The following is a 19,312-nucleotide window of genomic DNA, read 5'->3' as shown; positions in this document are numbered from 1 at the left end:
TATTATTATTATTATTATTATTATTATTATTATTATTATTATTATTATTATTATTATTATTATTATTTATTTTACATCACTCTAGGGGGAAAACTGGCGAGAAACGAAAGACAAAGTGACAAATGAAAATCCTGGAAAAGATACACCCCAAATTCTTCGAAATTTTGAAAGGATTGAGAGATTTTTCTTCTTCCTTGAATACTCTTCAGAAAATTACGATAGAACATCCTAATTGTCATGTTAATCATGTACAAGATTTGTACCTGCATAGCTATGTAAGTGTGCCAAGTCAATCAGCCGGGCAAAAGTGGATCAAAATATCCAAAGTTTGATCCAACACACATACAGAGATTTCAAGTTAAATAAAAGGACAGTGAAAGGCTAGGAGTAGCAAATAAAATATTGGAAACTGGTTTCAACAAAAAAATAAATAAAAAAGCAAGTAAAAAACTGAAAAGCACCTGCCAGGCCACTGATGTTGTTTATCGGTGAGCGGTACATAGACCACTTGCATAAGTGGTGTCCTAGTAATAGTGCCATCGAGGTTTTTGTCTATCTGCTCCAGACTTTGTGCGCTGCCCTCCGGTCCTACTGGGATGATGAGTCTCCCTCCTGGCCTTAGTTGATCTATGAGCTGAAAGAGGGGAAAAAAAAAAAAAATTTAAAAGTTAGGGATATTTTTTGCTTGGGCAACTTTGAAATAATTGGCAGAGGTATCTTTATTCTTCCTAGACATTTTATTACTTCCACAACCATATTGGTAGATTTCTAGTATTCCCATTTGGTTATTGCTGTCCAAATGGGAAATGGCAGAAAGAAAGAAAACCATCTAGGTATAAGGCAATTCCACTTAATATAATGCTGACCATTGGTCCATTTCTAAACCATCTTTTCCTCTTTGCAAACAAGCTCCTTCAACCCAAGTACGTATACAGATGAAAATTATAATACTCACAGCTTGAGGTAGTTTAAAATTTATTTTATATTTATTTTTGTTTGCTTTGTAATTCGCTTGTTTGTAACATCTAATATAAATGAAAAGTATAATATAAACGTATAAACTCGAGATAAAAAGTAAAAAATGAATTTAGATTGTACAAGTTGCGGAAAAAAAATCAAAATCTCGAATTTCCCGCCAACTTTATACGCTCATGAAGGCTGTGTTAAGTTACCACATCATTTTCCAAACGCCAAGAAAGGACAGGAATGGCCTATCTCAACCCGGTACACAACCGCACCCTGAAGCAAAACAAAACGACACACATGTATTCAAAAACAAACAACAAATATAAAAACAAAGTTATTTGAAGACAAAGACAAACGGAGAATAAACAAAAATAAAACAAACAGGAAGCAAGGATAGCGTGGGAGTGTTGGGTATTTTTTCTAACCCTCTGTCCCGGCGGCAATTTTTAAAATTTATTTTATATTTATTTTTGCTTGCTTTGTAATTCGCTTGTTTGTAACATCTAATATAAATGAATAGTATAACTGTATAATATAAACGTATAAACTCGAGATAAAAAGTAAAAAATGAATTTAGATTGTACAAGTTGCGGAAAAAAAATCAAAATTTCGAATTTCCCGCCAACTTTATACGCTCATGAAGGCTGTGTTAAGTTACCACATCATTTTCCACACGCCAAGAAAGGACAGGAATGGCCTATCTCAACCCGGTACACAACCACACCCTGAAGCAAAACAAAGGGTTGATGAAGAGAAAAATGCCCTCCCTCCCCCTCTCTCTCTCTCTCTCTCTCTCTCTCTCTCTCTCTCTCTCTCTCTCTCTTACTCGCCTTTGGCATAATACAAGGTACAAAGAATAAACACATCTACATATGTACCTACCTATTATGTATTTATGATCCTTGATGCTGATACGAAAGCTGTGTAAGTTATACAATACACATGCCTTGGGAAAAGATTTGTATTATAGAGGTAAGGTTCAATCACCAACACCGATGTGTAGAATCTCAATCACACTCGAGCTCGTCACAGGTGTACATAGAATATGTAATAGATTTGTAGCTACGTAGACGATATAGGGCTACATCACATCACCATAAAGCACAGGCACCCCCAGACAATTCAACATGGGGGAGTGGGAGCAAAGTCTAGGTACGAGAGGATGTCATTATTTTCAAATTTGAAATAACAAATTGGAACATGTCACAGTCAAAAAGAACGAGATAAAGAAAGAGTAAAAGTTGTATCTCTTTGTTCTAGTGTGCTACGAAAAAGAAGAAACAAAATGGAAGTTATCTGTTCTCTCTATTACGGTCGGATAAACACATGTTTCGTAATAACGAACGTCCAATGTATAGGTATACTGGTATACTGTCAATGCGATAATATAGAAACATATTGAGAATAGGAGGGATTCATAAAAAAAAAGAAAAAAAAATCTTGGAAAAAACAGCAAACGAAAAAAGGGGTATTTTTAACTAAGTCGTTATACATTACTATCCTTTCAAATCCCCTCGAGGCGTTCCTTAGCAATGACCACATAAATTTTATACCTTGGAAAAAAGTAAAAGAAAAAAAAAACTCTTTCACTTTTTTTTCTCTTCGGGGACCTACTTGTTTTATTTGGAAAGAATAAAAGTTTTTTGTTCTTTTATTCTTTACAAATAAAAGAAAATCCTCGAAAGTTTTTAAGAAGCACAAAAGAAAATGTATGTGGAATGTGTGGGAGAAGAAATGCTGATTTACAAATGAATATATGGATTTCTAATACCTTCTATTACCTACCCACCTATTTGTTTCTTTGTATTGTGTTGTACAAAGCTCATTTTGCTGACTCGAACAGGTAGGTACTCTTAGGTATGTGTTCGCGATATTGCCAGCTTTCTTGATAGGAAAAACAAGCTCAGGAAATAATGCTGCAATCTACTCTGAAAAGATGAAATCTTGGGCCAAACAATAAAAATTACTAAATTCAAGAAGAAATACTATAATGATTATGCTCATTATAATGATGATTCTTAGATTGATCAATAAATAATAATGAAAATCTCTTGGCAGTATTAGGTACACTCGCACTTCGTGCTCGGGAGAGATTCTTCTTCTGCCGGGACCTCTCTTGCTATTGATTTTACCTTGCAAGATTTGTTGGAGAAGACCATATCTTTCCGTGTTCCTCATTATATGGCCGAGGTATCCGAGTTTGCGGTATTTTACGGTGTTTACCAGCTCTGGCTCCTTCCTCAATCCGTCGGAGTACTTCGATGTTGGTGACTTTTTGCGTCCACGGGATTTTCAGCATTCTCCTGTACAGCCATAGTTCAAACGCTTCAAGCTTTTTTGTGGTTTCTTTTGTTACTGTCCAGCTTTCTACGCCATACAGGAGGACGGAGAAGACGTAACAACGAAGAAGTTTGTGCTTGTACCTGTCCCTCCCAGAGATCCGATTCAGGGACTTACTACGGATGATATTTTAGATGCAAGCATAGCCATTTTGATTGTTCTAGGACTTATCCTCCAGCTTTCTACGCCATACAGGAGGACGGAGAAGACGTAACAACGAAGAAGTTTGTGCTTGTACCTGTCCCTCCCAGAGATCCGATTGAGGGACTTACTCCGGATGATATTTTAGATGCAAGCATAGCCATTTTGATTGTTCTGGATCTTTAATGCGGTGATTTGTCCTTCAAAACTCTTCCTCATCCCTCTGCCGTTGTCCACATTCTGTGGATCATCCGCCTTCGGAGCCAGTTTCCTAACTCCAGGGCAAAGAAGTGCCCTTCTCTTCCCAGCTCATCCACCCGAAGCTGTCGGCCGGCAAGAGTTGGGTCGCTTATCCCGGCGACCGTTCGGCCTCCTTAGTCGCCTCTTACGACAGGCATGGAGTTACCTTGGGAGTATTCTAAGCCCCTACCCACAGGGATTGGAAAAAGGTATTCCACCTAAACTCTAAATTTTATTATAGCGATTTTTCTCAGCTTTCTAACCATCCTAATTTTCATCCCAATATCGTGTCGGAACGAACCCGGATAGCCCGAGCAAGCAACTTGGTCCCGAGCTCATATGTGAAAATGATACCTATTTTTCAGGGAAAAGACGCTCCAAAGACGAAGTTGGAAAAAGGTATTCCACCTAAACTCTACATTTTATTATATCTTTTTTTTTCTCAGCTTTCTAATCATTATACTTTCATCCCCGATTTCCTGTCGGAACCAATATCGTGTCGGAACGAACCCGGATAGCCCGAGCAAGCAACTTGGTCCCGAGCTCATATGTGAAAATGATACCTATTTTTCAGGGAGAATACGCTCCAAAGACGAAGTTTGAAAAAGGTATTCCACCTAAACTCTACATTTTATTATATCTTTTTTTTTTTCTCAGCTTTCTAATCATTATACTTTCATCCCCGATTTCCTGTCGGAATGACCTCGTATAGGCCGAGCAAGCAACTTAGTCCCGAGCTCATATGTGAAAATTGATACCTATTCTTCTGGAAAAGGACGCTCCATTGTTGTGTGAACAAAAGTTCCCCCTGTCCACTTGATTCATTACGTTGAATACTTTGTCTGATGTGATGACCCCATTCTCTGTGAAGGAAAAAAAATTGAATTCACCGTGGAAAAAAAAGGTAGTATTTGGCAACATTATTAAGTATTTGTTAAATCCTAGTGATAATATTAACAGTGCTGATTTAAAATTACAAAAGTATTAGTGACAGCACCAATAAATGACAGCACTAATAAAATTAATGATAGGTAAGTAAGACCTATCATTAATTAGTCAATTTAGTTACCTCTCAGAAGACGTACAAGCTCTGCATTGGTTCTTCCATGGGACCTCCACGCCATAGAACCCAAATTAAAGAGACCAAGTATCAGGAGTGAATACTTGATACCTTTTTGGAAAATGTCTACCTGAAAATAAAAGTAACAAATTTGAACACCTACACTATCTGGTAAGATTGGTAATCAGAAAGAATATGGAAAACTTTAGCTATGGAAACCTGCCTTGATTATTTTTTGAAATCTGTCAAATGCAATTGGCACAGCACAAAATAAGCCATCCTCTGTTCATAATTCCACTGTTCACAGGTAAGCAGAAGTGTGTATATTAAAGGTTCTTCAAAGTACCTTCATTATTTTCTGTACCTTTTGACAAGTGTTTGGGTTGAGGCATAACTCAGTACCCACTAAGAAACTACTTACATGGGAACTTAACTTTGAAGCGGCAGACTTCATGGCTCCTTAAAAACAATAGAATTTGGTTTTAAATCTAGTTTTCTGTTAGTACTTAAGCTGTTATTCTCCTGATGATTTACAACAAACTAACTTATTTCACTGTGTTATAGGTATCAGCTAGGCGTAAGATGGGTAGGTAGCTATAACTAACAGAGGTATCAGCTAGGCGTAAGATGGGTAGGTAGCTATAACTACCTGAGGTACCAGCTAGGCGTAAGATGGGTAGGTAGCTATAACTACCAGAGGTACCAGCTAGGCGTAAGATGGGTAGGTAGCTATAACTACAAGAGGTACCAGCTAGGCGTAAGATGGGTAGGTAGCTATAACTACCTAATTACCTAACCTGGTCGATCTATATATCAAATTAAAGGTCTTTTTACCAGGAACACGAAAGTGGTGGTGCAAATTTTGTCCATAAAACCATAAAGCCAAAAAAAACGGGTTTTGGGGGGATTTTTTTTTTACATTTTCTCACACAAATGAGCTGTAATCTTGAAATTTGTCGCGACGACCTATGAACTCAAAGCGAGAATCAGGTAGGTACATATAGGTCTTTCTTTAACCACTATCGAATAAACTACGGGCTAAAAAATTCCCGGAGGGACGGACCCAGCTTGTTAAAAACATACATAAACAATCTGCCAGCCTCTGGCTGGTCGCTGCCTACTGATCTAAGTATATAGAATGGTGGATGTGTCATGTAACCCAGAGGGTACTACGGCTGGCATTGACTGATAAACTGTGCTATATGATGTAATGGAAACTGATGGGTTTTCTCTGTAGGCAGTAAAAAAAAGCACCTGCCAGGCCACTGATGTTGTTTATCGGTGAGCGGTACATAGACCACTTGCATAAGTGGTGTCCTAGTAATAGTGCCATCTAGGTTTTTGTCTATCTGCTCCAGATTTTGTGCGCTGCCCTCCGGCCCTACTGGGATGATGAGTCTCCCTCCTGGCCTTAGTTGATCTATGAGCTGAAAGAGGGAAAAGAAAAAAAAAATATTTAAAAGTTAGGTATATTTTTTGCTTGGGCAGTAAAAGCACCTGCCAGGCCACTGATGTTGTTTATCGGTGAGCGGTACATAGACCACTTGCATAAGTGGTGTCCTAGTAATAGTGCCATCGAGGTTTTTGTCTATCTGCTCCAGACTTTGTGCGCTGCCCTCCGGTCCTACTGGGATGATGAGTCTCCCTCCTGGCCTTAGTTGATCTATGAGCTGAAAGAGGGGAAAAAAAAAAAATATTTAAAAGTTAGGTATATTTTTTGCTTGGGCAACTTTGAAATAACCCCTACCTTTGTAAGTTTGTATACTTTTCTTTTTAATCTATATATTTTTTTGTATACCTTTATTTTAGTTTATATATCTTTAAGGCCTTTGTGCTATTGGGGGCAACCCCGTGTATTAATAAAATAAATAAATAAATAAATTAAAACAAATGCAAAGTAATAACCTTCCACAGAAATAAATCTCCTGTAATACATCATTATACCATCAATAATACCTATTCATTTAGACAGGGTGAGTCAGATAAGAGATCTAGGAGTAACATACAACCAACCATTTTATTATCTTATATAGAACACTAATCCAACATCTCTAAAAAAGCTTTCAAAACCCAAGGATTCATAAACAGATCATTGAGAGGATTTCAAGATGTTTGTTTTCGGAACGGCTGGCCTTCTCCTATTCCGTCTTCGTTCTCTCTTCGATTTCGGGACAATAACAGTAGTTACAGTTCCCTCTGTCAAACCTCTTAAAAAAAAAATACTCAACTCTATTTATATGCATTATATCTATAGGTAGTTATTGCATATTACCTCTATTGTAAAAAAATATTATATTATTTATATTGTAATAGATATACATGGGCTCTGCCCAAAGATTTGTTAAAATCATTAAAATCAAAAAACTTACCTTTGACTGGTTGCCCCAAAAGCTCCTAGACTTCATGCAATTCAAGTTCTTTTCAGCACTGACTCACTGAGTAACCCTTCTGATAAATATGTGTTGGTATGATAAAGTGGGTAGCAGTAAGATACCTGTGCAATCTATCAACTGGCACTGATTCAAAGAAATGTTTAAATATCGTTTGATAGGTAAAATAAGTACCTAATGGGAAGAGGTTTTATTTCTTTACTTTTCTCTCACCTTTCACTTTACTTTCTCCTTTTGCTTTTCAATTTTCTAAATTTTCTTTTTTTCTTGAATAAATTTTTTCGGAAAATTCTCAAAATTCGAAATAGGAAAATGTTGGTAAACAATGTAAACATAAAACATACACAGTGTTGCCAGTTGCAAAACCTCTTGAAAAGTTGAAAACCTCCGAAGAGATTCGCGTGTTGTACCACACGTACGGTAATTCCACATTGTACGGTATTAGACGTACGGTAGTTCCACATTTTCCAACAGATCATACACAAACGGATAACGGAAGGAGATAAAAAAAAAATCAGTGTCAATTAAAGTACGAAAAATCTAAAAAAAAAAAAAAAATAAACATTTATTACTTTAAGGGAAATAACCAGATAGGTAGGAAAAATAGCTAGATATGACATAAAATGATCACAATGGAGCAGTTGCAAATGGGTAAAAAATATTAATAAATGGTCGATTCCTATGTAAAGAGTTGTGAAAAATCCAAATCTGAGGTCGAAACTCCTAAAAAAATAATTATAGGTACTGTAAAAGGTTAAGATTTATTTATTTATTTATTTAATATACCTTATTTATACTGTCGGCTAAGACTAAAAAGTCCCATTATGCCAACAGTTTAAACAAGAAATCTTTTTTATCTGCCATGTACCGGTGTGATGGTTCCTAGCCATGTTTAAATGGCTCGTCCTGAACCGCAGTCAACCATCGTGAGCTGGACTGTCTACTGGCCTTGTGTAATCCAAGCATGGCTGGATTGGTGCAATGAGAATAATACTAGATAACTATCCGGTATTAATTCTTACCACAATAGGAGTCAAAACGACTAAAACCATGACGCTGACACTTAACGCTAAAAGAATGCTTTGTCCGGCCATTGTGATTTTGATTTGGCTTCTGGTTATGAGCTGTCCGTTAAATCTGAAACAAAACAATTTTTATTTAGGTAGGTATCTTACCTAATCTAATGAAAATCCTTTAGTACCTATAATTTTTCGGTGAAAATAAACCTTTAAACTTTCTGATAAGTATATAGGATAACCTACGAGAAAGAAAAAAAAATGCTGATGATGGTTGACTGTATGAAGAAGAAAAGAAAACTTACCTTCACTCAGGTTACCTATAGAAAACGCGTAAAAAGAACTCTAGCGTACTCTGGCATGGCTGGATTACAATATGATGCCAGTAGACAGTCTATAGTCCAGCTATTAACTCGTCCAGTTGAGTCAGTTTCAAATTGATTTGCTACCTTTATTCCAACGGGACTGGAATGTTAGTGGTGGCAAGTGATTTTTATACAAGGTCAGTAGCTGGACTGTTGTTGCAGTTGTTTTAGCGGCTTTAGCTTTTGCCGAATGGTAATGGCAGAATGAAGAAAAGATATCTTTTTTATCTGCCATGTACCGGTGTGATGGTTCCTAGCCATGTTTAAATGGCTCGTCCTGAACCGCAGTCAACCATCGTGAGCTGGACTGTCTACTGGCCTTGTGTAATCCAAGCATGGCTGGATTGGTGCAATGAGAATAATACTAGATAACTATCCGGTATTAATTCTTACCACAATAGGAGTCAAAACGACTAAAACCATGACGCTGACACTTAACGCTAAAAGAATGCTTTGTCCGGCCATTGTGATTTTGATTTGGCTTCTGGTTATGAGCTGTCCGTTAAATCTGAAACAAAACAATTTTTATTTAGGTAGGTATCTTACCTAATCTAATGAAAATCCTTTAGTACCTATAATTTTTCGGTGAAAATAAACCTTTAAACTTTCTGATAAGTATATAGGATAACCTACGAGAAAGAAAAAAAAATGCTGATGATGGTTGACTGTATGAAGAAGAAAAGAAAACTTACCTTCACTCAGGTTACCTATAGAAAACGCGTAAAAAGCACTCTAGCTCTCTGATAAGCTGGATTACAAGATAATGCCAGTCCCCCCTTGTTTTTTTTTTTTTTTTTTTTTTTTTTTTTTTTTTTTCGATTTAGAAACACAAAACTCCAAAATCAACAAACTATAATTTCGCAACTGATTTTTGCACAAAAAACAACCAGATTTCAAACAAGTTACGGAAATGTCAAATATCGTTGATCTGGCAACGTTATCAATGAAGCACAAAATCGATACTGATAGCTAATATCCTATTGATTAGATCCAATACTAAAAATATACTAATGAATATTTCAAAGTAAACAACTCTCGTCTACTTAATAATATAAAATTCAGGAGGCAAAACTTTACGTTTGCCAAATGGAGAAGAATAAGGCCAAAGTTAGATCAAGTAGGTACCTCACAAATGAGTATCTCTAGAGTGCCCCTTTCAGTACTTTCGTACCGGTTAACAGCCCATTGTGATAGAATTTTGCACTAGTGCCTATTACACTTTATTAATTGGGTAATAGTGTCCGCCTAGTTAGCTTGGACGCTGACACGTCTGCCTTGTAAGCGCTAAGCCCCGGGTTCGATTCTCGCCCGGGGCGGATTTTACCCTAAACAGATAAGGTTCGTACACGGAACGGCTGTCTTTCTCCTATCCTGTCTTCCTTCTCTCTTCACTTTCGGGACGATAAGATCTTAGCAGTTACAGTAAAGTTATTGAATTCAAGCTGAAATGCTGAAGACATCCTGATTGATCTACTAGCTACAGAAACCGAAAAATCGTGCTAATTTTCTCAACTCCACCTGGAATTGAACCATTGGATACTTGTGAAATCTGATTCCACAAGTTTCGGCGATTCTTCAAGAAGCGAAAGTATCAACCAGATCGTGATGTACGTGGGATTGAGTGTGAAAGTTATGTAATTAAAAACAATAATACTTTGACCTCTAAAGCCCCCCTCTGGAAAAAGTACACTATGTTACATGGAATTATTCACCTCCGATATGTCTATCTTCCCTAGGTTTGAAAAATAAACAAATCTGCAGCAAAATCCGGATTGCCAGATAAAAATGGGAATAGTCCAATATATTAGTGCTTTAATCGTGTAACTACCCAAGTATAGTATGTAGGTAATATATTTAGGTCAAAGATAAAGACCTAGAGATCTTTCAGTGTGTATTTGAGTACCTTAAGATAAATATTCTGGAAGGCTCACAGAAATTGGCACCTTAAATTGTTGCTACTCATATCACTGAGAAAAAAATAGGTTGCCGGCAGCCCAATCGGACGACTGGGTTCCGGCACTCTAATATTAAACTCTATATCGGGAAGCTCGACACTATAATATAGCATTACAACAGCCTAAATCAGAGGAAGTAACCCAATAATAGAGTTCTTCCACCCTAAACTTGTTGCACCCTGTCACCATTTTTTTTTTCTCTTAGTGTTGCTACTCATTATATTTCACGCTATAATTAAACGTCATTGACGTAAAATATACCGTTTAAAGACGGATCTATTACCTACAATTTGTACTTTTGTACTGATCATTTACATACGAATTACAATTTGTACCGATCACGGGGGTTTTTGACATCAAGTTACCGGACTATAGAGTTCATAGTTTGCAAGAAGTTCCTCTCCGGCAAGGTCGCAGCAGGAATCAGGCCGGTAAATCCGGTCCCAGGAGTTTGATCTCATCAGAGTTTACTACTGTATAGTATAGCTGGTGTATATAGGTATAGGTAGATAGGTACGAGTACCTACTTACCATTATAATAGTAGACATGTAGGATGAAGAAAGGGTATAGTATATGCAGTCAGCGGTCCCCAAAGAAGTTCCAATACAATGCAATAGTTTCGAGGAATTCTTTCAGTAAAGCAACGTTGTGCGTGAGTGGTAAATGGACGAGTGACCGACTATTCCGGAGAACGATTGAGGTGATTAGTCAGAATTTATGCGAAACGCCAAAGTGAATTCATACCACAGTAACAAAACATCGCTTAACAAAGATATGTTTGAGATACGAGTGATAACCACAGTCCTCAGCTCCTTACAGTTGACTAGGATACTGTGGCACTTCTACACAGGAACCGTGACATTAGGATGGACACCGCTTGCCCGCGAGTAACTCAACATCGATGGTAATCAGCGATACAGCGTGATTCAAGTTGTTTGGAAACGATGTGATTTTTTTGAAACCGGAGCTTTTTGGACGCCATTCCTCCATCCATACGGATACAATCCACGCTCAAAATTGATCCTTCGTAACTTCAATGACCCATCAGGAACTAGTAAGATAGAAACACACTATCGTCACTTCACGTCACGTGAACTCATGGGGAGTCAGAAAGTTGTAGCTTAAAGATTTCCCATAATACTATAGGTAATTTCGTTTAGAACAGCTACACTACTAACACGTCACGTGATAAGTGTTCTATCTATACATTTGACGTAGGTAGTTACAATCCTGAATCACACCGTATAGGTCAGTCATAAAATTTAGCGTAGTATATTAAGCGGGGAACGACATTTGTGACAAGCATTTATGCTTAACACAATTAAAATTCTTTTTTTTTTTTACTTTTTCGGAGTTTTGGCTGTTTGTCCATTGGATCCCGATGGTGGCATGTTATTTCTAGATGATGAAGGAGCATATCTTTGATGTTGTGCGACACAAGGATCATACCAAGGTACAAAATAAGTACCTCTGCGTTGGGAACAATTATTCCTATTGGTTTCCGAAAGACAAGGTGACGTATCTCTAGTATCTTGCAACTTCTCTGTATTATTGGTGTTCATACCAATGTTAGCATCCCCTTGATTTCGTAAAGTACAGGGTTCATTGCAAGTACCTCTACGTTGGGAATATCTCCGAGGAGATTCTGGAATATTTGAAGTAACAAGCTGGGCCCGTCCCTCCGGGAATTATTTAGCCCGTAGTTTATTCGATCAGTACCTATGTACCTACCTAATTTGTTTAATATTCAGTTTATTATTATTCTTGATTTGATTTTTTGATTTTACTTTCATGTAATGATTTAAAATCAAGACTGGAGCCCGTTCTCCCTTTATTCCCAATATAATGTTTAAGTCACCCATCCATTTATTGGCCTTGCTCGACGTAGCTTAACATAGGTGACGCTAACATCGGTCTTAAATGATCGACTGAAGTGTTATCTAAAACTTTCTCTCTTTGAGTTCATAGGTCGTCGCGACAAATTTCAAGATCAGAGCTTATTTGTGTGAGAAAATGTGAAAAAAATCCCGCAAAAACCAGTTTTTTTTGGTTTTTTGGCTTTATGGTTTTCTGGACAAAATTTGCACCACCATTTTCGTGATCCTGGTAAAAAGACCTTTAATTTGATATATAGGTCGACCAGGTTTGGATAAGTCCTTCTATGGGAACAGACAGACAGACTGACAGACTGACAGACGACACCGAGGCGAATACAATAGTCCGTCCCTTATACCTTTTTATTACTATTGTAATGATAAAGGAAGGACGGACTAATAAAGGAAGGACGGACTAAAAATGGAGCTCGAGAGGGGGGGTCCCTCGGCTCCCCTAAATACGTTTTAATCTCATTTTCTAACAACCGACGAGGAACCTGCGTAGATAAATAAAGCTCAATTTAGATCACCAATGTACACGTTTATAATTTATTATGGGGCTTGATAGCTTGATACCTTTATTATCTCTCAACATTTCTTTGTTTTTTTCTTTTCTTCTCGACATGGAGATGGAGTGGATTCTGAGCTTCGTTTCCTTTCACATATTTTCTTTGCACAGGAATACAAGCACGAGGATATTGCATCATCCTCACTATCACTCTTACTCTTCTTTCTTTTACTTTTCTCAGGACTTTTGAACCAGTCCTGGACTACCCAAGGTCGACAACTTTTATCCTTGGGTTGTTTCTTAGGAGGCTTGTCATCACCGCTTGAGCTACTTGATATACAGGGTTCACAGGTCTGGGCCAGCTTGGGTTTCTTGGTGTAGTCTGGTTTGGTGCAGTCTGGTTTTTCAGCCCGTAAATTCTCCACTGAAGCAGCAGCTCGACTTCCACTAGAACCAGACCGACCTCTCTTAGCAGCTCGACTTTCACTAGAACTTGACCGACCTCTCTTATTATCCATATAGACTTTAGCGTTCCTAATGAAGACGAAGGTGGGGTTGAGAGTTACATTGGTGGTTCTGGAGGTACAACTGCGACGATCCTCAGATGAACTACTCCTATCACGTGGTTTTTTAGGTTGAATAATGGTAATGGAACGATGTGACATTGTAGGAGATGGTGCGCTTGAGGAATTACCTGCCTCAGTGTCATTATCATCACATGGTAGTATAACGTTTAGGATGTTAGACCAAATGTCCGTCAGAAAGCCTGAGGAGGACGTCGATTTTGGACTTCTCCGTCGCCAGTTTCAGCCGTTCGACGCCCAACGCTTCCTGGTCGTTTTGAAGATGGTCGCGTATTTTCTGGAAAATAAGTGATTTTTTTTAGCAAATACTTTCATAATATTTATTAATAAATCAAGCTCAGAACTCATAACATAATAGAACATATTATCTAATCGTTAGCCCTGTCCACAATCCACACGTAGTCGGCGGCCGGCGAAAAAAGTTGTCTTTATTTTTTGCATCGATCGAGGGTCGTCGACTATGTATGTGTAGACTGGGCGCCTTAGGACTTTTCTTGTTGAGTTCTATTGTTTGTAGCGTAGTAGTTAAGGCGCTCGCCCGGTAAGCAAGAAAGCACGAGTTTGAATCCCAACTTCAGGCATGATTTGCTTTCCGCTCATGAGGAATCTCGTTTGTTTTTTTATTAGGTAGTGTCTCTTCGGGTATCGAATCCGGGACCTTCTGCATTGCAAGTAAACATGTTACCAGTGGACCAACCGTGTCCCTACTTAATTTATAGTACTAGAGTACTTTTCTTAGATTGTCGAAGTTGGAATTTAGTCCTTAGCTCATCAGTTTGGTCCCTTTATCTCAATGAATTTTACAAAGAAAACAGTTCTTACCTCAAGTTGTTCCCTCATTTTCTTCACCTGCTCCCTCTCCTTGCTCATTTCTTCCTCCCAGTGTTCCTGCTCGATTGTGAGCAAGTTATGTGCACGCTTGAGGCGTTTCATTTCAGCGTTGATAGCATTCCATACCTCGGCTGGGATTGAACCCACGCCCTCCTATTTACCAGGCGAGCGCCTTGACCACTACACCACCGAGGCAGGTGGTGTAGTACCAGGTCAATATGGACCTTCACAAGGTTAGCGAGGCATCCATCAAGATGAAAATTGATAGCATTCTGATCGCGAAATTTCTTCAGTTCGAAATCTTCTCGCTCGTTGTCCAATTCTTTTCGTTTCTCGTCCAGCTGATGTGATTTGGATTTGAGATGCTCGCTTTGCTCTGTAGGAGAGAGGAAGAGGAGGAAATTGTACTTTTAGACTTTTTAATAAACGCTGATTTTTTTTTTTCTTACTTATGGACAAACCTGACCTAAAAACTAGAGCCCTATTAAATTTACTTTTTACTTTCCTTGTCCTATAATAAGGAGAGAAAAGGTTGAGATTTTCCATGGTCATTTTTTTGGTCTCTTATTATCCATATAGACTTTAGCGTTCCTAATGAAGACGAAGGTGGGGTTGAGAGTTACATTGGTGGTTCTGCTCTCTTATTATCCATATAGACTTTAGCGTTCCTAATGAAGACGAAGGTGGGGTTGAGAGTTACATTGGTGGTTCTGGAGGTACAACTGCGACGATCCTCAGATGAACTACTCCTATCACGTGGTTTTTTAGGTTGAATAATGGTAATGGAACGATGTGACATTGTAGGAGATGGTGCGCTTGAGGAACTACTACCTGCCTGAGTGTCATAGTCCCTTTACTCCCGCAGTCTAAACAAGGTCTCATGTATTTGGTACAAAATAGGGGTATTTTTTATAAATTAAAACCTTGCTTAAATTCAAGGTGCTAAAACCCAAGACCCAAAACAAAATGCTAAAACCCAAGAAAGGAATTAGGTAGTTCGCATTTATTTCCGCCAGTCTAGTTCGTTTCAAGGGTAGCGCGTCTGCCATGTAAGCGCCAGGTCGCAAGATTACTATTGTAATAATAAAGGAAGGACGGACTAAAAACAAAAGATCTGAGCTAACCAGAAAAGTGGCGTCTCTAAACCGAGAAAAAAAAATGGCCACTCTTAACCGCAGTCGAGAGCTTGGTTTAGTATGGCAAGAGGGGAAACGTAAACCTAAAAGTGGTTAACGCCCCTCACGTCATAAACACACTTCGATGTGAGGGGAGGTAGTGACCTTGAATGAACCGCGCTGAGGTTAGCGGTTAAGTGTTAAATAAAATACAACAATCTATATTTCATCGACAAAAAACTCAGAACATACAATTTTCATCAATTTTCATGTTAAAGCGCCTCATGGAATTAAAATTAGGTATTAATTAGGTGGTTCTAAAACTTATCATTGAATTGTACAATATAGTGAAATAACATAAGTTGGAGTTGTTTGTATGTGATTGGAGGTACCTACCTAACCATTACTAAGAAAAGTTTAACTACCTACAATGAATATTCTGACAGTGTTGTATTCTCCATGGGTCTTGTTGTTTCCTAATATATTTTTAGTGAGGGATACTATCTAAATTTGCAATCCTCCGTTCGTACCTTAAGAAATTCAAAACTCCGATGTATTCGAACTGCATAGTTTCATAAATAACCATTAACATATCTAAGGTAATTATTACTAAGTACCTCGAAAGAAACGTCAGACCAGGAAACAGTTCAATTATAGGAAGACAAAATCTCATTTACTTGCAGGAAATTTATAGGACGGTCGCACACAGGATACGAGGGAACTTTTCATCCTGCAAAAACATAAAAATAAATTTGTTAGCAAATGCGTCATTGCTCTTCAGGAATTTCACTCTAGGATCAGCGGCAACAGCATGTTGAATGCACCAGTTCTTGATGGATTACTGAAGATAAGCAACTCAGTCCTGAGTTATTGTGCTTTTTTAAAAACTCATTGGCACTTGAGGCTATCTAATAGTATTGGTGATAGACCGATAGAAACAGGGTGTTTCTACTTACCTAGAAATGTCATCTTGCTATCACAGCTCTCATTTTGTTACACCCTCTTTATGACATGTTACACGTCCCTGCAATGCAAAAATTCAAATCCGTGGTTAAATATCTCGACACTCGGGAGGGTTCGATTTTTTTTTATTATTATTATTATTATTATTATTATTATTATTATTATTATTATTATTATTATTATTATTATTATTATTATTATTATTATTATTATTATTATTATTATTATTATTATTATTATTATTATTATTATTATTATTATTATTATTATTATTATTATTATTATTATTATTATTATTATTATTATTATTATTATTATTATTATTATTATTATTATTATTATTATTATTATTATTATTATTATTATTATTATTATTATTATTATTATTATTATTATTATTATTATTATTATTATTATTATTATTATTATTATTATTATTATTATTATTATTATTATTATTATTATTATTATTATTATTATTATTATTATTATTATTATTATTATTATTATTATTATTATTATTATTATTATTATTATTATTATTATTATTATTATTATTATTATTATTATTATTATTATTATTATTATTATTATTATTATTATTATTATTATTATTATTATTATTATTATTATTATTATTATTATTATTATTATTATTATTATTATTATTATTATTATTATTATTATTATTATTATTATTATTATTATTATTATTATTATTATTATTATTATTATTATTATTATTATTATTATTATTATTATTATTATTATTATTATTATTATTATTATTATTATTATTATTATTATTATTATTATTATTATTATTATTATTATTATTATTATTATTATTATTATTATTATTATTATTATTATTATTATTATTATTATTATTATTATTATTATTATTATTATTATTATTATTATTATTATTATTATTATTATTATTATTATTATTATTATTATTATTATTATTATTATTATTATTATTATTATTATTATTATTATTATTATTATTATTATTATTATTATTATTATTATTATTATTATTATTATTATTATTATTATTATTATTATTATTATTATTATTATTATTATTATTATTATTATTATTATTATTATTATTATTATTATTATTATTATTATTATTATTATTATTATTATTATTATTATTATTATTATTATTATTATTATTATTATTATTATTATTATTATTATTATTATTATTATTATTATTATTATTATTATTATTATTATTATTATTATTATTATTATTATTATTATTATTATTATTATTATTATTATTATTATTATTATTATTATTATTATTATTATTACTATTATTATTATTATTATTGTTGAAATCAGACGAGCTATAGTGATACCTTCTTTCCCCCCCCCCCCCCTAAGGAAAATAAATACTCATTGGTACTTGGGCATTATTCTTCTTATTATTCAACCAAAAAGCTCTATTGAACACAAATACCTACTTACTAACAAGCAGCACCCGTCCTGAGTCAAGCAGTGCTTTGTGACTTTTCTCAACATTTTTCACCGAAGAATTAACGAGATCTGGTATATGATCTATGCCGACAGCTTTTCCGTGTTCTCCCATCATGAGTGCCATGCATGTTGTGAGATACCCGGAACCAGATCCCACGTCCAGAGCTCTCTTACCGTTCTCCAGATGTTCACGAAGCAACTCTAGGGCATGTGCATGCTGTGGGAGAGAATTTGTTACTATTAGTGTTTGATAGAACTTATCTGCCAATTGTCCCAAAAGGAAAGAGAGAAGGAGCACATGATAGAAAGTCGGCTGTTCCAAGAACAAACTTCATCTGTTTAGGATAAAATCCATCCCAGGAGGAAATTGTACCCACAGCCTAGGACTTACAAGTTACAAGGCATATGCTCTCTACCTTCCAAGTTAACTAGGCTGGAAATTCTTCAATATGAGAGAGTGCATCCAGAAAAACATGCGACCAATTTTAGATATGAAAAGTGGACATGAAACTGTAGATCTGGACATAGACCCAAACTTACCATATGAGGAGCACTGATAGTGACTTTGTACCCAATAGACTGTGGTGCATCTAAGTATGGGTTGTGCGAACAAAAGTTCCCCCTGTCCACTTGATTCATTACGTTGAATACTTTGTCTGATTTGATGATCCCATTCTCTGTGAGGGGAAAAAAATTGTATTTGGCAACATTATTAAGTATTTGTTAAATCCTAGTAATAATATTAACAGTGCTGATTTAAAATTACAAACGTATTAATGACAGCACCAATAAATTCAAATATTTATTATAGCTTTTTTCTCAGCTTTCTAACCATTATACTTTCATCCCCTATTTGTCGGAACGACCTCGTATAAGCCGAGCAAGCAACTTAGTTCCGAGCTCATATGTGAAAAATGATACCTATTTTTCAGGAAAAAGACGCTCCAATGACGAAGTTGGAAAAAGGTTCTTCTTCTTTGGGTGCCTATCCGTTCTGAATGTTGGCGATCATCATGGCTATTTTTATCTTGTTGGTGACAATCCGGAAAAGTTCGGCTGATGATTTGTCGAACCAGATTCTGAGGTTAGCCAACCACGGAGATCCCACGTCCAGAGCTCTCTTACCGTTCTCCAGATGTTCACGAAGCAACTCTAGGGCATGTGCATGCTGTGGGAGAGAATTTGTTGCTATTAGTGTTTGATAGAGAGAACTTAACTGCCAAGTGTCCCAAAAGGAAAGAGAGAAGGAGCACATGATAGAAAGTCGGCTGTTCCAAGAACAAACTTCATCTGTTTGGGATAAAATCCATCCCAGGAGGAAATTGTACCCACAGCCTAGGACTTACAAGGCATATGCTCTACCTTCCAAGTTAACTAGGCTGGAAATTATTCAATATGAGAGAGTGCATCCAGAAAAACATGCGACCAATTTTAGATATGAAAAGTGGACATGAGACTGCAGA

The 19,312-nt window shown here is 35.8% G+C and overlaps 3 protein-coding genes and 1 long non-coding RNA gene across 4 annotated transcripts; all 4 read right to left on the bottom strand.

Annotated features, from left to right (window-relative positions):
- Positions 1-76: 76 nt before the first annotated feature.
- Positions 77-7,421, bottom strand: LOC103506137 (protein-L-isoaspartate(D-aspartate) O-methyltransferase-like). The gene is made up of 6 exons (XM_026821262.1): positions 7,117-7,421; positions 4,757-4,877; positions 4,429-4,550; positions 956-970; positions 460-634; positions 77-93 (listed from the first exon to the last, which is right to left on the bottom strand). Exons 1-6 carry the CDS (start codon positions 7,150-7,152, stop codon positions 77-79), a joined length of 486 nt encoding a protein of 161 aa, XP_026677063.1. The 5' UTR covers positions 7,153-7,421.
- A 5,401-nt stretch (positions 7,422-12,822) lies between these two features.
- LOC113466130 lies at positions 12,823-15,115 on the bottom strand. The gene is made up of 2 exons (XM_026821268.1): positions 14,976-15,115; positions 12,823-13,426 (listed from the first exon to the last, which is right to left on the bottom strand). Exons 1-2 carry the CDS (start codon positions 15,068-15,070, stop codon positions 12,937-12,939), a joined length of 585 nt encoding a protein of 194 aa, XP_026677069.1. The 5' UTR covers positions 15,071-15,115; the 3' UTR covers positions 12,823-12,936.
- Positions 15,116-15,635: 520 nt separating this feature from the next.
- Positions 15,636-16,447, bottom strand: LOC113466132. Its single transcript, XR_003390626.1, has 2 exons — positions 16,343-16,447; positions 15,636-16,116 (listed from the first exon to the last, which is right to left on the bottom strand). It is a non-coding gene; the product is annotated as an uncharacterized LOC113466132 (long non-coding RNA).
- Positions 16,448-17,811: 1,364 nt separating this feature from the next.
- LOC113466131 (protein-L-isoaspartate O-methyltransferase-like) lies at positions 17,812-18,935 on the bottom strand. Its single transcript, XM_026821269.1, has 3 exons — positions 18,771-18,935; positions 18,390-18,526; positions 17,812-18,066 (listed from the first exon to the last, which is right to left on the bottom strand). Exons 2-3 carry the CDS (start codon positions 18,486-18,488, stop codon positions 17,833-17,835), a joined length of 333 nt encoding a protein of 110 aa, XP_026677070.1. The 5' UTR covers positions 18,489-18,526; positions 18,771-18,935; the 3' UTR covers positions 17,812-17,832.
- Positions 18,936-19,312: the final 377 nt, after the last annotated feature.

The sequence above is a fragment of the Diaphorina citri genome, unplaced genomic scaffold (assembly GCF_000475195.1).
Source record: "Diaphorina citri unplaced genomic scaffold, Diaci psyllid genome assembly version 1.1 scaffold217, whole genome shotgun sequence".
Classification (NCBI taxonomy): domain Eukaryota; kingdom Metazoa; phylum Arthropoda; class Insecta; order Hemiptera; family Psyllidae; genus Diaphorina; species Diaphorina citri.
This window is presented reverse-complemented; position numbering and strand designations above follow the sequence as displayed.